Here is a 17,770-nt window from a genome sequence, read left to right as displayed (position 1 = left end):
GTTGAATACCAATGACTACATAAGAATTATAATTTACTCCTGTATAATTATCCCTCCTGGCCATAGAGTAATATATTCTGTTGTGAAAATAGTTACCTAATATGCACAGCTATGACACTTTAGAATATACAGGGTGACACAGAAAAATGGGAACTTTTGAAATACGTAGTGGCAGCCATGTACAGTTGGCAGCACTGCAGAACAGGGACCTTGAGCTGTAAACAATCTCGCCATTTAATAATTTAGTAATCAATTGCAAAGCAATCAATGGCAGCTGTGTGAGAATTGTTCGGTAACCGTGTCTTCTTAAGATTCGGTGACATTCCCTGGCCCTCAAGATCACCGGATTTGTCCGTTTGTGATTTTTTCTTGTGGGGCTACCTTAAGAGTCGGGTCTACACGATTCGGCCAAGGACACTGAATGAATTGAAACAAAGAAGTCAAGACGAAATTCGTGGTATCCCAGCTGAGATGTTGCAGTGATCAATGGGGAACCTCAACAGCAGGTTGGAAGAACGCATACGTACAGGAGGACGCCATCTAGAGGACGTAATTTTCATACATTGATAATTTGTATTTCTGTCTCTTAAAAGGCAAGTTGTAGTGATTCAATTGCCGTCAATAAAATTTTTTTGTTGGATTTCTTCTATTTTTATTGGGTTTTTCAAAAGTTCCCGATTTTCTGTGTCACACTGTATTGATTGTTATAGCTCACTGTGTTTAATTTGCTTATTCAATGTATCCATCCTATTAATATAAAAATAATTGGACTATCCTGATTACAGCTGGCATATTACTAATATTGTGCTCTAGGATTTATTTTCTGTTGTTAATAAAGGTGTCATGTAACTCATATGGGAATATACATGCATACAAATCAGAAATTTTTAAACTTCATTCAGACATAATCTAATCAACGACAGCTCTGCTACAAAAGATTAGGGTTACTCTCAAAAGTTGTCACCCACCCATGTATTCATTGTGTACCAAAAACAGATGATCAAGTCTAACTGTGAAGACTGTTGAAATTCTTGAAATCCATTTCCACATTAAAATAAAAACAATAAACGGGATGAACTGACTCAAGAGTATCTTATTACGGGCAATAGTTCAGCAGAGTTTTGCCAGTGAAAATGTGATTTCAACTTAACTACTGAAAATAAAAAGGGAAAAACAAATGGTAAAATATTACAGAACTGAATAATCTGTTAACCTCTTTTGATGTCTCAAAAACAGTATGTGTAAGAGCAGGGGTGGGCAAACTATGGCCCGCGGGCCACATCCGGCCCGTTGGTCTTTTTAATCTGGCCTGCTGAAGATTGGTACAAAATTGCCCAAATCAAATCATATCATAATTATGACTGCATTTGTTTGACCTTGTCCTGTAATGCCTGGCGTTCCACCAGGTGGCGCATTAGGCGCAGTGATACATTGACTTGATTTTGCGGAGCCCAGGTTACTCTCTATTATTACTCTGCTACTGCTCTGAACCCATCTGCAACAATGAGTGGGCCAAAGAAAAGAAAAGTTGACAGTGAGTGCCGAGTGTTTAACACTAGAATTACCAGAGTCTACGAAAAAACTCGTAGATCCGGCCCACCTTAAAACCGTTCACACTTCTCCGCCAGCTTCTTTTTTCCTGTAAATGTGCCAATTAAGACGAGCAGCAAGCAGCCGGCTATTCCATCCCCCACCATCGCAGAACGTTCACTAAGTTCTCCCAGCTCATGCCTTGATTAATTACCTGGGAGTGAAGTGGAGTTTTAGAGTGGAAATAATAGATCGTTATTTGGAACACACGCATTTCATGTTGGTTCCGTTTCTACAGTAATCTGTGTAAACACATTGTTAAAACAGAAACTTTTTCATATTTTAGTAATAAACGTTACAAAATGTAGGCATAAACTATAGAATGTGTAAAAGCATGAAGTCCAAACGTCAAACACTTTCACAAAAGGCTGAAGGACATTAAAACAGCTTCTGTAGCGTAGTGGTAAGAGTCGCTGACTCCGCGCAGTGGGTTGACTGTGCTTTAGAGACCTGAGTTCAATTCCCTTTCTGGGGAGAGACTTATTTTTTTTTTTCTTTTTAACATCAAAACAGACATAAAACTTATAAACTGGTATGCACTGTCAGTTAATGAGATCGTTATATTTTCATGTGGGATGCTCCTTTTAAAATATTGTTTAACAATTGAGACTGCAATTAACATGAAATAGTGTCCTTATAACTGTTACTTTTAAGATCCATAACACACAGACAGACAGACAGAGCACTGCGTAATAGAGAGACAGACAGGCAGAGAAGTCACTAGATACTGTATATGAATAAATGGGGAAGGCACATATACTGAAAGAAAAAAAAAAAGATCAACATGTGCCTTGGTCCTGCTTGCACTGAATAAGCTCATGCGCTCTAACCCCTCCCCTCACCTTCCCCCGAGTAACAGCGCAAGTACAGACGCAAACCAAGTGTAATCAAGAGTCACCGGTTCAATCCCCACTCACTCCTATTTTTGCCATTTTCAGTAGTAAGCTGCTCTTTGTGTTAATATTATACAGTACACACATACACTTGGTTTGCGTCTGTACTTGCGCTGATACTTAGAGTCAGATCGGGGAAGGGGAGGGGTTAGAGCTCGTGAGCTTATTAAGTGCAGTTGGAACAACACACATGTTGATCTTTTTTTTCTTTCAGTACATGTGCCTTCCCTGTTTATTCATATACAGTATCTAATGACTAATCTGACTGTCTGTCTCTCTATTACGCAGTGCTCTGTCTGTCTATCTGTCTGTCTGTGTGTTATGGATCTTAAAAATAACAGTTGTAAGGGCACTTGTTCATGTTAATTGCAGTCTCAGTTGTTAAATATTTTAAAAGGAGAATCCCACATGAAAATATAATGATATAATTAACTGACAGTACATACCAGTTTATAAATTGTCCGTTTTGAGGTTAAAAAGAAAATACATTAAATCATTTATCAATCGACACACGCTGCACGCAGGCAAACGGGCAGTGAAAGTGGAGATAAAGACGCTAGATAGATTGTATACAACAGGCAAAAATAGCGACCACTTTATAACAGTATTAGCTATAGTGAATGAAAGCATGAATTAATCAACAATAATAACTGCAATCGACATTTTAAACTTAACAATTTACTTAGGAAAAAAAAAGAAAAAAGCCCCAGCACGCAGAAAGCAGACGCTTGCTGGCAGGCAGGCAGCGTGGCCATAGTTAAAAAGAAAAAAAAGTAACACTTTCTCCCTAGCGAGAAATCGAACTTGCGTCTCTGAGACATGGTAAGAATGCTGCACTCTAAGAGGCAAATCTTAGCACTACGCCACGGAAGTTGTTGTGTTGTTTTTGAACCTTTTGTGAAGTTGTTTATTTGATCTAGGAAAATCAGGCTTCACACATTCTATATTTTATGCCTACATTTAGTAACATTTATTACTAAAATATGACAAAGTTTCAGTTTTAGCTATGTGTTTACACAGATTACTGTTGAAATGGAATATACATGAAATGAATGTGTTCCAAATAACGATCTATTATTTCCACTCTAAAACTCCAGCAGTTGAGTCACTCCCAGATAATCAAACAAGGCAATTCTAGTGTTAATAAGGAATGGACATCTAAATGCTTTTTCACTGAAGTCAGGTCAAAGACTGTATGTCTTATTTGCCAAGAAACCATTGCGGTTTTAAAGGAATACAACATCAGCCATCACTTTTCCACCAAGCATGCTAATTACGCTAATAACCAATCAACGCAAGAAAAGACTGCTACTGCTCAGAGGTTGGCAGCTAGTTTGCAGGCTCAGCAAAACTCCTTTATCCGACAAACTGCCATCCAAGAATCAAGCACGATGGCAAGTTATGTGCTGGCATTCGAATTAGCAAAGACCAGCAAGCATTTCTCCGAAGGGGAGTTTCTCAAAGAGTGCATGGTAGAGACACCAAGTATCTTGTGTCCTGAGTGCAAGAAAATATTTGAAAAAATTAGCTTATCATGCAGGACAGTGACTCGCCGTGTTGAGCTAATTGACGAGACTTAGCTAGCAAGTTAAACAAAAAAGCGGAGTCATTTACATTATATTCCTTGGCACTGGACGAAATTAATGACAAAAAGGACACCGCTCAGCTTTTAATTTTTATCAGAGGGATTAATGACAATTTTGAGATAACAGAGGGGTTTTTGGTCATGGAATCCCTAAAGGGGAAAACGCGGGGAGAGGACTTGTATGACAGCGTGTCGGGGGTCATCAACAGGCACAAGCTACCTTGGAGTATGCTCGCCAACATTACCACAGATGGATAGCCAAATCTGACTGGAAAAAACATTGGGTTGCTCAAAAGAATCCAGGAGAGGGTGAAGGAGGACAACCCTGAGCAGGAGGTAATTTTCTTACACTGCGTAATCCACCAGGAAGCACTGTGTAAATCCGTATTGCAGCTTAACTACGTAGTGAAGCCAGTTGTAAAACTCGTTAACTTTATTCGAGCAAGGGGACTTCAGCATCGTCAGTTTATTAAGTTTCTTGAAGAAATTGACGCTGATCACCAGGACTTGCTTTACTACTCCAATGTCCGCTGGTTAAGTTTGGGGAAAGTATGTCGACGAGTGTGGGAGCTCAAACAAGAGATTATCTCATTTTTGGAGCTACTTGACAAAGCTGACGTTTTTTTCCTGAGCTGAGTGACACAGATTGGCTTTGTCATTTAGCTTTTGCTGTGGACATAGTGACACACATAAATTAGCTGAACGTGAAGCTACAAGGGAAAGACCAGTTTGTGCATGAAATGTACACAAACGTCAGAGCCTTCAAAAACCAAGCTAGCTTTATTCTCAAAGCAAATATCAAACAACTCACTCGTTCATTTCCCCACACTGGCTATGCTGAAAGAGGCCCCTCGACTTGTGAAAAAATACAGGAAATCACTGGACGACCTGCATGGAGAACTCTGCCATCGGTTCTCTGATTTTGGAAAAATTTACAAGTCACTTCAGCTGGTGTCATGTCCCTTCAGACAGGACCCTGAAACGGTGCCACAGGAGTTGCAGTTGGAACTGATTGATGTGACACCGTCTTAAAGGAGGAAGGAAGTTCAACTCTCTTAAACTGGATGAGTTTTATGCTTCATTAAGCACAGCCAAATTTCCAAACATCCGGAAGATGGCACAGAGGATGCTGGTGTTGTTTGGCTCTATGTACGTGTGTGAACAGACTTTTAGTGTGATGAACCCAACAAATTACCCCACAGATCCCAGTTGAGCGATGAACACCTCAGACCTGTTCTGAGAATTGCCACAACAAAACTAACACCAAACTTCGATGCCATGGCAAAAAAGGGTTATCAACAACACTGTTCCCACTAAAAGTGAATGTTGATATGCATGCATCTAGTGCTGGCCCGGCCCGTCTGTCAAATTTTAAAAGTCAATGTGGCCCCTGAGCCAAAAGGTTTGCCCACCCCTGTGTAAGACACTACTTCATGTTGGGCTTTCTGAACATACAGCTTTCCAGTTATGGTTCAATATTGAAATAGTTATAAAACATAAAACTACTGGTTGTTCTATAAAGGAAATGCCAAAAAAATCCTATTAACATACTGTAAATTAAGTAAAATTAAGTAACATGTTAATACAGTCTAATTGGCAAATCCACCCCTTATAATTATCTAATGAAGATTAAGCACTTAATTATAGAAGTGAATGTAAGTGCCATTTAAACAAAAAGAAAAGCAGATGCCTGTTTTACTGGTGTTTGAATGCTAGTGTACAATACACCAGTACTTTGCTTTTTTTTTTTTTTTTTAGAACTATGAATACATAATACAGTATAATACAAAATGGTACCTGTCAATTTATTATATCAAAAAGCCACCACTGCTTGAAATACATTTGCTCTTGCTTCTAAGGTTGTAAAATAATAATAATTTTACCTATATTTAGTAGTCATTATATTTTTTGTTTTTACTTGACATTAAAATGCCTGGAAGTAAAGAAAAAGAATAAATGAATGAGCCCTTGGTCAAAGTTGCATTTTTAATTTCAAAAGAAAAATTTTAAGGCAACTTTTTTTCTTCATACAGTTACTACTGAATGTCTTCTTTTCTGAAGAATTACTATTTCAGTTTAAGTCTATGCCAGTTTATACAGGAAAGAAAAATAAACTCTTTGTAAGACCTCCTAAATGTCTTGAATCTACCGTCATACTGATTTATCACTATTAATAATGATTAAATATTAATTTCTTGTAACTGTTTTAATACAAGTGTTTGAAAAGCCTATAGATATATTACTACTGGATTGCAATGTGACACTGCCTTTGAAGACCACTTTAGTAATTTTAAGCTAATGACAAAACAGTAATTTCTACCAGTGTTTTTGTACCAAGAAATCATCAACTTCTCTCCTAGACCTATTTTCAAACAGACTGTGAAAAAAAAATATTTGCAGTAATTGCAGGACCCACACTGGAATTTTTATAGAAGAAATTACATTTAGACTTAAATGATAAGACAATATTTAATTTAACAAAATATAACTGTACACAATGATATTTATACAATAAATAAATCTTACCGTAGAGCTGAAATATTTTTGAATGCATATTTTATTAGCTTGATCATTGGTGTGAAGCCTGTTCCTGCAGCTAACATCCACAAGTCTGTTACTCCTTGAAGAGAGTGCACATTAAATTTGCCTTCCGGATTACTCATATATAAAGTGTCCCCTTATAAAACAAAACAAAACTCAAATAAAATATACACTAACAAAAACTTTTTATACTTATAAAAGAATTTGTAAAGTTACCACAAGAATGACATTTTTATTTAATCTAACAAAAACACATTAAAATCTGAGCAGCTAGCCTATATTTGGATATTTTGGAGAATCCAATCTGAAACAGATTAACAAATGAATAAAAATAAAATTAGAAGCCATAACAGCCAATAGAGTCCTCTTTGGCTGTATTAAAATACAGTACATAGCAACACACTAAGTAAAGAGGATAGAGTTATTTTTTAATTATTTTTTGAATTTTTATGAATGAATTGTATTTTATTGCATACAGGCAGTGTGACAAACTGATGCCAATGGAGCTGGACCTTATGGTATGCCACAATTGCCATCTGCTCAGGTTTTTCAGTGGGGACGTTTGCATACATTTCACATCATCATGGGGACTGATCACTTTCATTTTAGACTCCTTCACAGTAATTTTGCACTCAATATGTAGACCCTGGTTTTTTAATTTAAAAAGATAAGATTAGATAAACTGTATTAACGCCATTTCTCTACTCCCAGTCCTAAAATTCCATAACATCCACCACACTGTTGTATTATTTGATTTTTGGAGAAATCATTGAAGAAGTGCATTTTTCTGTGTAAGATAAGTACCCAGAATTATTAATTCATTGCTCAGCATAGTTTTTCCTGTCCACCCAGGCCAAATAACATTATCAATGGACTGTCAATTCTGCATTTAAGGACTCTATTTCTCTTAAGTGTATATTTATTTTATGTTAGTGAGCATTATTTTTCTACATTATTCATGCATTACATTATTCTGATTTAATTTTAACTTGTTTTTCTGTGCATGTAACTACTGCTTCAACATCAGATTAAGCAATTTAAGCTACATCATTTGTATGAAAATGGGCTATAGAAATAAATGTTCGATATAAATATATTAAAAATGTCCTATAAGCACTAAGAGTGTTGAAAAAAATAACAAAAAAAGCCAGGAATATAAATCTATTCAGATTAGAAAAGAAATATGCTCTTACCAGGCTGCAGGTTAGCAATATGTGAGGTGAAAATTCCATTGCAGTATATCTTTATTATCAGGAATATATTCTTATCACATTCCGTGTCTTTTGAAATAAGTGTTTCACATACTGGGGTGTATGGTTTAACTATTTCCCCGTCTGCAAAAAGCAGATTAATAAAAATAAAATTACATTCAAATGCAGATAGTAATTATGCTGTAACCAGAAACAAGAACATTAAAAAATGGTTTCAGGTAATTAGGGAAAATAAATATTTTTGAACATTTTAAATAAAGACTTTATAAATTACACTAACATTTAAGTATGATTCATTACATAATTTCACATACAAATAACAATATACATACAACACTAAAACGATTAAAGTATTTTTTTTAATATAGTGTGTTGTTTTAATATACTTAAAAACAGGAATAAACTGGAATAGTGGCTATTAATACTTCAAGTGTAGCACAACTTTCAAAGGTTCACAATAGAGAATTGTTTTTAATGCAGTAATTATTTTCAGCCAGCTGATTAATAGCATAGGAGAAATCAGGTTTGGAACTTGAATATGAATGGCATATTCAGTACAAGTTTTTCTTTTTTTTTTTAACATAATTCTTTCACTTATTTTGGTGTGAAGGGTAGTTTTCGTTAAGCAGTTACAGTGGTGCTTGTTGCAGATGTGTCGTGATATTTACTTACCATTTCATTTGGGGAATTTGGCCAGAGATCAGTTTAATGAAGGTTGTTTGACAAAAAACTCAATGCTCTAGGAAAGAAATAAGCTTTGCACATGCCTCCTTGAGCCCATAGTGGGAGGAGCAATCTTCTAGTACATTTTTTTTTCCTTCTAGCACACATACAGAAATGAAAGGTTTCAGAATAAGCTTAATAATAATAACTTTGAACTTTTCAAATGCATATTTGCTAATGGTGTTATAAACAGTACAATAGCAAATGATAGTGCAGAAAATGATTAATTGAGGGAAATAAACATGTGTGTATGGCATTTATAACACTGAACTTTTAAAACCGAACTATTTCATGTGCAGAGTTGTATTTTATTCAATGATTTGTGTCCAACAGCAAAGTCAATGTTCATATGGGTATATAATGGCACACACCGAGCTCCTTTAATAAATACTTGCACACCATATTTCAAATATGGATTACACTAAAATTATATAATAATAAACTAAGAAGTCTATAAAGATTTAGACTTGGAGTAGAAAAAGGGTAGTGTATTAGACTGGAATCTGTGAGAGAAAAATTTACTTGAAACTGCCTGCCTGTTTAACTAGGACATCCTAACATTTATACCAGTACACTAAAATCAGAAAATAAGATCAATTACAAAATTGTAACATTATTTTGATCTCTGGTAACAGTTTACATATAAGAAGTCTTATTTCTTTTAACCAGATATTCACCTATGCCTCTTCATTATTAACTATTTTGGGATTTTACATAATACTTAACAGAAGTGTGTTTCTGGAACATTGCAGCCACAGGTGAATAATAAATTAAAAATCAGTCATTTCAATCATTAATATTGATTTGAAACACTAGTAATGTCTTGGCTATATTTTTAAAACAATTTAGTGGTAAGTTGGTGTAAATAAAAGATGTCCATGTTTGAATTTAATTTATAACTATGATGGCTCAAGACTCTTTCATTTAGTAAGTATTTTCCACAACATGTCCTCACTTATGATGCAGGTCATTTCTTTTGAGTCCTGCTTAGGTTTATGCAACATACTTGGACTACTTCTTTCTCTTTGCTCTAATAGGGTATAGAGGTCTGTGATCAACTGGAACATGGCACTGACCTGGAGAGTAGTGACATCTGCTTATATAGCTGTGCAGAATCCACAGCTTTACTAATATTGTGTACTGATATGCTCTAGAAAAGTGGCTCTTAGATAACACTGTAATAATAAAATTTAGACAAGTAAAATAACTGAGGACAGGAGCAAAAAGTCTCGATTTATTTTAATTTTGAAATTATACTCTTGGTTTACATAAGTATTTGTTTACCTTGTCTTTCATACTTTTTCTATCTTCACAGCCCATAATATAATACTAAATAGGAAACACTCAGACCTCAAGTCCTCGAAAAAAAGATGGTTCATGCGATTGTTACAAAACACAACACGACATGTCATTCTGTCAAGGGTTCTGCCATCTTTTTTAGTGTCTTAACTGTGTGTACGACCACCTTTTATGCTTGGAGTATGTGACTCACGTTTTCAACAAAAACAATCAGTTGACCTGTGCAATGTCCTTCACTATCAGCAAATGTCACAAGTTTGTTTACTGTCAGCCATGCTGTATGCCCTCACCATTGCTCTTTTCCTGTCAGTTGTGCCGAGTATCTGTGTCATGGCGTACCGTGAAAAGGATCCAATTATGTGGCAAAGGAAGCTCCATGTCCAGTTCCTTGGTCAAGTATGACTTTTTTTTTTGTGTGCACTTGCAGGAGAAAAACTCAAAACCCATTTGTAAAGTAGCCTGCACTTACAATTCTTGAGTTGCGTTACTTTTATCACATCATAAGATCTTGATTAAGACCAAAATCAAGGTTCAAGGCACAGACAGACAACCCTTAGCATTTTATATATATATATATAGATTATTGTGGGAATGATCCAACTTGTCAAGTGAACTATCACACGTATTTTAACCTGCATAAATTTCCTAGTGATGATCTTGTACAGCAGTGATTAATCGGTGATTTTGAGATATTAAATGCATTTTCAGACATCTGAAATGTAATTAAAGATGTCACAGATCTGTTTCCAGATATCTCACAATGGTTTCTTTGTTATTTGTAATTAAAGATGTCTCAGATCTGTTTCCAGATATCTCACAATGGTTTCTTTGTTATTTTAAGATTACCAAAATATATTTTTAGAAACCTTAAAAAGACAGGAAGCCATACTGAAACAATACAATATTTTATACAAAGTGATTCTGAATTATCTTAAAATTAACGTCAAACATCTTAAAATGCATAGCATGTCAATTTGAAATGCCTGAAAATGTATCGGAGATATCTTGAGAACCACACTAAACTGCTCAGGTATCTTGAATCATGTAGTGCATTTCAGATACCTCAAAATGTAGTGTAAATCTGAAATTAGTTGAATTTCAGATATCTGCAAAGCTTAACTTGATTTTAACAAATCTGAAATTAATCTGAGGGTTTCAAAAAATGTTAATCAACTTGCCATAAGAGTTGGAGCCAAATCAGCATCTCATCAAATACTTTGATTAGTTTGTAATTTTTTTTAACTATGTAAACTTCTTTTTGAAATTATGTCTTAATAAATCTTGCCAGTTATTTAGAGTGGCTTTACCAAAACAAAAAGATAAAGACTGAATATTTTACCTTTATATGTAGTTTTGAGGTAAATATGTTTGCCTACAGGCACTTGACAGACTGTTCCCCTTGGAAGCTGTAAATGGTATAGTTTGGTGTCATGAGTTACATCACAAACAGATATTAAGGTGCACTTTCTGTAGAATATTTCTGGAAAGAATCACAATTAAATCATTATATTACTCATTATCAAATTAACACAGATTTTATAAAAACATTAGCAATTCTAATTTGATTGGCACAATACATAGACCAAAGAAGGAGAAGAATTAAACACACGATAAATGAATAAGATTATTTTTTGGAGACAATATAGTGTTTTTACTAATAAATCTACAGAACACTTTGTAAAATGCTTATAGAAAATGAAACAATCTCTGATATTAATTTGATAGAACTACTAGAAACAGAAGGATAAACTAATAACTTTCTTAACAGCCATTTCACTGGAATAATCACAGTGAATGGACGAACAGCAATACAATTTTTTTTAAACTTGTATTATATCTTTCTTGAATAAAATCAAAAAATTTACATTAACACCTTCCCTGTGACAAATAACTCAGAAGTATTAGCACTATGAAGAGACTGAATGTTAGACATCAGTGCTGTGTAATAAGAGCAAATTCATTTTGTTTTGCAATGCAGAAGGTCAATATTTTCTCATTTTCTATTTCACTTTGGCAGATTACTTGCCACATATTTGCTAGAGTGAGACCTGAATACTTATAGGAGAAATATAATGACCAGCTATGTCACAAATTATGTGTCAGATAATGAAAAAAGTTTGGTTTTCATTAGAAAAATAAAGTTAGTATTAAAAGTATTCATCAGAATACATGCAAATGCATATTCATAATTATGAATGAGAGGCAGAGTGTTGCAATTGTTTGTGCTTTTGTTTAACACCTCCAGTGACCTCTCCGTGACCAACAACATACATATCATCTTTAAAGACAAATCTGTATTGTCCTGGTATGATCAAATGTCGGTGTGTATAGACAAGTGTGCACTAGTGTGAGTAGGCCCAGGGTTCGATAAAGAGTAAAAAGCTGGGTGTTTGTACTTAACTATTTTTGAAGAAAAAAGTTTTTACTGTGTAATCTCATTTCATTTTATAAAAAAACACTCAGGTCTCAAATTCAGGCGGTCCATCCGGATAGGCACGTGGAACGTCTTGTCTCTCCGGCATGATGATCAGCTTCCTCTCCTATCAGAGGAGCTTACTAAATTCTGCATTTCAGTGGCGCCACTCTCTGAGGTGCGCAGACCTAACACTGGCCAGATCACTATAGGTGGGGACACCTTTTACTGGTCTGGTTGCTCTGATGGCTGTCATACTCAGGAAGTAGTTGTTGCTACGGCGGATCAGCTCCTTCCAATTGTGTCCAATGTCACTCTTTTCAATGAACATATAATGATACTCAGATTATGGCACTCTCTGGGTGCCTTGTCTGTGGTCTAAGTGTATGCTCCAATTGCGGTGAGTGATGTCTCAGTGAAGGAGACATTTTATTTGCAGCTTCGCTCAGTGGTTGATGAGTGCCCGCGAGGTAGCACTCCTCTGGTCATGGGTGGCTTCAATGCAGCCAATGGCACTGACAGCGCTGGCTATGAGGATTGTGTTGGTCCCCATGGGTCTGGCGACCATGGTGAAAGTGGCTCCAAGAAGGAGTGGAGGAAAAATGAAGGAAACAAAAAGAAAAAAAAAAGATTTTTGCTTGTTGGGAATTGAAGAAGAAACCTGTAAGAAGGTATCTGGTTTAATAAAAATTGTTTATTTATAACCTGGGGCTTTCTTTGGTCTAGTTGTGTCTGGGGTCCTGATTTATGTAACAGTAATACAAAACAAAACAGTCAGCCATAAAATGCTACAACAATCATTCTGAATAATAGCTCCCAATTTTGTTCTAACAACATACCTTGATTCTTGGTTTCTATTAACATATCATGTTTGATCAGGGGCGTGCCCAATTCAGTCCACTTGCAACAGGACTTTTTTTTCATGTTTAACTCTATTTTTCCTATGCCATATGATGTGATCACTGTTAAAAGAAAGAAAAAATTAACAATTAAAGCTTATAGTGGGATTTCCATTTATCACTCTAATTCCATCTATTCTTCATCGAACCAATTTTATTTACGTGCAGGCTTATATGGACCCGAGAAATTTCCTGGATGATGTCTCAGTTCTTTGCCTGACAGAAGCACAGCATTACTCATAGATACATGGCCAATTTTCAACATCATGTTAATCTATTTCTTTAGGTGTGAAAGGAAAATCACATTTCCAAAAGGAAAAACCCATGCAAACTAGCAGAAGTGAGAATGTGCAAACTCCACACACACACAATAGTTTGACTAAGGGCTTTAAAGCTAAAAGGCTGAAGCACTATGAACTGTGCGATCCTCCGGATTGTTCTGTGGTATCAGTCGCTATCTATCAATGACCATTCATCTGTGTGTTTTGTTCTCGAGTCAGTGGAAATATGTTATGACTATTAATAATAATTTTGTCAAAAAAAAAATCCAGTCACATCTGAAAATCCACCCTTTTGTCTTAAATCTTAAATTTGATATCCCTATAATTTAGCATTTTCTACTTCATTTAAATGATACTGTCAAGATATCCTTTTGCCCTCCATCCCTAGACCCTGATTTGGATGAAGGTGCGCTGAGAAACTTATTTTATTTTAAACTCTGTTATAACTACTCATTTACATTAAATCTGTTGTGTGCCATCTTCCAGTTTAATTGTTACATTGTTATTCTAATATTATGCAAAGTATAGATTACTGAGGAAACAAATAAGTCTCCGTGGCTTTTTAAGATATTTTTTTCTTATTGCTTTCACATTGTGAATTACCTATTTTTCGCACTATAAGACACACCTGACCATAAGACGCACCTAGGTTTAATATATTTAATAAAATATATCAGAATAATATTTCAATTATAACTAAATAAATAACAATGTAAAGTCAACGGCAGTATTAAGAACCATCATCACTGTCATTAACAAATGAGTAGAGACTTTAAGGTTCAAGCACTCTTCTAGTTTTCTGGAAACCCCAAGAACTCCTCATCGCTAGTGTCAGAATTTATGAAGCGGAGTTGCTCACAATCGCTGATATCACTTTTTTCAATATCTTCATATATGATACTACCTTCAGTTCCATCTAAGGCATTGCTAATGGCAGCTTCCACCTGCAGCTATAGACTCCTCAGTATGCAAGCGACTCTCCACGTTAGTGTTTAGATCTGGACAGTGCATGTGCCCAAAACATTAACATTTATATGTTACTTACAACAAAATCAGATTGAATGTTATTTACCTTTATTTATTTACTTACTTCCTACAGCGTAAAAGTGACAAGTAGACTGCAGAGCTTCCTGTGTTTCATCGACATGGGCATGCTCAAAAAATACACGTGTAATGCCACGATAAGTGCACAATGACACTTCAGTTCGTAAGCAATGGTACGAGAATGCAGTCAGACTTCTTTTATGGGCACATACACTGACCAGATCTAAACACTAGTGTGGACGGTCACTCGCATACTGAAGAGTTTATAGCTGCAGGTGGAAGCTGCTGTAGCTGTAGTTTGCATATAAGAGCCAGATCGAATGTTATTTATCTTGATTTATTTACTTATTCTCCAACAGCGTAAAGTCACAAGTAGACTGCAGAGCTTCCCATGTACACATACAAAGTACAGGGATGGCAAAAGTGCGACGTGTATTCTTTCTCCGATGTAGAACCCTCGTCATCATCAGAGTTCACCTGTTTTATAGGACGTCTTTATGTGAAAACAACAGTGTCAGATCAGGAGAAGCGTGAACGCGACTGAGAGAATAAAACTGAATAAAAAAAACCAAAGCTAACCTTTACAAGTACCATAAATTTACACCAGCTGTTACAGACTCAAATCAAATGTACGTTTTTATTCAAAAATAGTAAGAATAAGAGGAGCTCACTTCTCAAAACGGAGTAGTCCGGGGGTCGTACCTGTGAAATTTTGATTACCAATCAACAGCACCACCAAAGCGGTCGTATCCAAAGCGTGTTAATGTCGCACCCTAACGCGGGTTCTTTTTCTGCAGTTATATTCTTGAATAGAAGCGCACTTGTTCTGTTACATTTGTACCTTTTGTGAAAGTGTTTACCTGATATTTGGACCTCAGGCTTCACACATTACACACTTCATGTCTACATTTTGTCAATTATTACTAAAACATGACAAACATTTCTATATTAACGATGTGTTTACATGGAACACATATGAAATGTATGTGTTCCAAATAACGATATAGTATTTACAAAAGGTGTAATTTTGCTTGACTTCTCACTCTATACAACTCTAAGCAACTGACACGCAGGTAAACAGACTTAAGCTGAGAAAACTGTGTGTCGGTGGGGGGATGTGATAGCAGGCTAATTGCTGCTTTTCGACACATTCACAAGACAAAAGACGCTAACGGAGAGGTGTGAAGATATTTAAGGTGGGATGGATTTACAAGCTTTTTCGTAGGCTTTGGTAATTCTAATGTTAAGCGTCCCCAGGGGTTTCTCGTGGGCCTACCACTTCCTCTTCTAAGAGCTGTTGCTACCGCTGACTGGTCAGGTAATACACATCACGGTCTGTGACGCAATATTTGCTCCATAAGACACAGACATTTCCACCCACCTTTGGGGGAAAAAAAAAGTGTGTCTTATGGAGCGAAAAATACAGTAAGTAAGAAGCCACATGATTAGCAGCACATACATTTATTGCAAATGGATGTGAATTAGTTGGTAATCTCTCTGACACACTGTACTCAGTATTAACATAAGATTACCTTTCCACACTTAAGCACACACAGTTTACTAAGACATCAAATGTGGCAATTAATTATGAGTGAGTAATAAAAATACCTGGAATGAAAACCAGCAACCACAGTGATAATTCATAACTGAGACCAGGAATCTTAAGCATAAATACCCAAGCAAAAAAGGGTGTTATTCTATGCAGAAACTTACTTTTAGATCGCAAACCAAATTGTATATACAAGAGAATTAAATTTTAAAAAAAAGGATGCCAGTAAATATTTCTAAAGCAACTGAGCTATAAATAATTAAATCATTTAAATTCACCAACCAGAAAACTAGTACCTTTCCATTAAAAATAAAAAAGTTTAAATGAGCAGGCTAGATAATTATTATTTAGTTACTAACATCTTCAGCATTGTAATATTATTAACTTACCCTTAATATCATCTTCAACCTTACTAAATAATTCTGTAACAGAAACAAATTAACATAATGAGATACATTTTACTTTTAAATTAGAACCAGGGTCATGTGTTATTCAAAATTAAGCATATCAAGTATTTAACAACTTTAAAGAAATGTTAGTAATGTGTTAATTTAATTGTGGCTTTATTATGTACTCTGATTTATTTTACAGTTTATATTGTAGCAGTTTTAAATATTCACTGATTTTTTTAAAATCTTTTCGTAGCAATGTATAATTTACAAAAAACTGTTAAGCACACAATTACATGAAACAGTTGATGCAATTTATTATTGATTTCTTCAATAAAAACAACTGAATATTATTTCTCCTCCTTTCTTTAAGCCTGCTTCAGCATCCAAAATTTCCCATTCCTCTATGCAAAAAAAGACATGCTTCTTTACAATATACATCACTCCAAACAAATGTGCATGAACTTGATATTTAGATTTTTTAAAAAGATATCTATAGCACTATTATAGCAATATCTTCTATTCATTAATCTTGTCATATAGGTACTTGTCCAAAAGTGAATTTTTTTCAATACAATTTGAAGATTTATCTTCTAACATTGTATGAAAATTCATAAATAAAGAAATTACTGTCAAACTTACTTAGGTGAAGAAGATAGGATTTCACCCCAAGAAGTAGCTCCACTCGCAAATTATGATCATCAAGGTCCACAATAATACATTCTGAACTTATTTCCTACTAGGACGAAATACATATTCTTCAGAGACTTACATTTAATTTAAAAATTTGACTGTGCCTTTCAGAATATGATAATAAAGCTTTATCCAGAATTTTCTAAAAATAATATATAGGGTGAGTGAAAATTATGTTAACATTTGAATAGCGGAAACAACTTACTCAGAAAACATACTTCACATATAATTTACAGGAATGTCTCAACCTGTTTGTCACCATGTTCAACACATGTGCCATATGTGGCACATAAATTGTCCACAAAAATTGTATATAAGTATATACATAGCAGTACCATTAGTGTTAACATAATTTTGACTCACCCCGTATTTCTAAAATCTTCCTCAATGCAAACAAATTAATGTTTCAAAAAGGTAGGGAGTATAAATATCTCAAAAGAAGCATAAAAACTATCACTTATATTAAGGCAGCTATAAAAACTTATATTTGAAGGATGAGAATAGATTACTTCTGACAAAATGGAAAACAAAACAATATGTCTATACAGTATGTAGCAGGTTGTATTACATTGTAATATTATATATTCAAATTCACAGAAAAAAAGAAATTCTACACATAAATTTATGTATTTCAATTTTTTTTAACATTACTTACTATTA

At 34.9% G+C, this 17,770-nt stretch overlaps 1 protein-coding gene across 2 annotated transcripts in view; it reads right to left on the bottom strand.

The window, feature by feature from the left end:
- LOC120525509 (cytochrome b5 reductase 4) overlaps positions 1-17,770 on the bottom strand; it is a 90,203-nt gene that overhangs the window by 13,065 nt on the left and 59,368 nt on the right. For both annotated transcript variants that reach the window (XM_039747866.1, XM_039747868.1), the window contains exons 8-13: positions 17,060-17,153; positions 16,418-16,450; positions 13,095-13,217; positions 11,182-11,322; positions 7,803-7,943; positions 6,595-6,745 (exon numbers count right to left, since the gene is read on the bottom strand). In XM_039747866.1, the coding sequence (XP_039603800.1) occupies positions 6,595-6,745; positions 7,803-7,943; positions 11,182-11,322; positions 13,095-13,217; positions 16,418-16,450; positions 17,060-17,153 (683 nt within the window). The remainder of the gene's footprint in view (positions 1-6,594; positions 6,746-7,802; positions 7,944-11,181; positions 11,323-13,094; positions 13,218-16,417; positions 16,451-17,059; positions 17,154-17,770) is intronic.

The sequence above is a fragment of the Polypterus senegalus genome, chromosome 3 (assembly GCF_016835505.1).
Source record: "Polypterus senegalus isolate Bchr_013 chromosome 3, ASM1683550v1, whole genome shotgun sequence".
Taxonomy (NCBI): Eukaryota; Metazoa; Chordata; class Cladistia; order Polypteriformes; family Polypteridae; genus Polypterus; species Polypterus senegalus.
The sequence above is the reverse complement of the archived record's forward strand: the minus strand, read 5'-3'. Positions and strand labels throughout refer to the sequence as shown.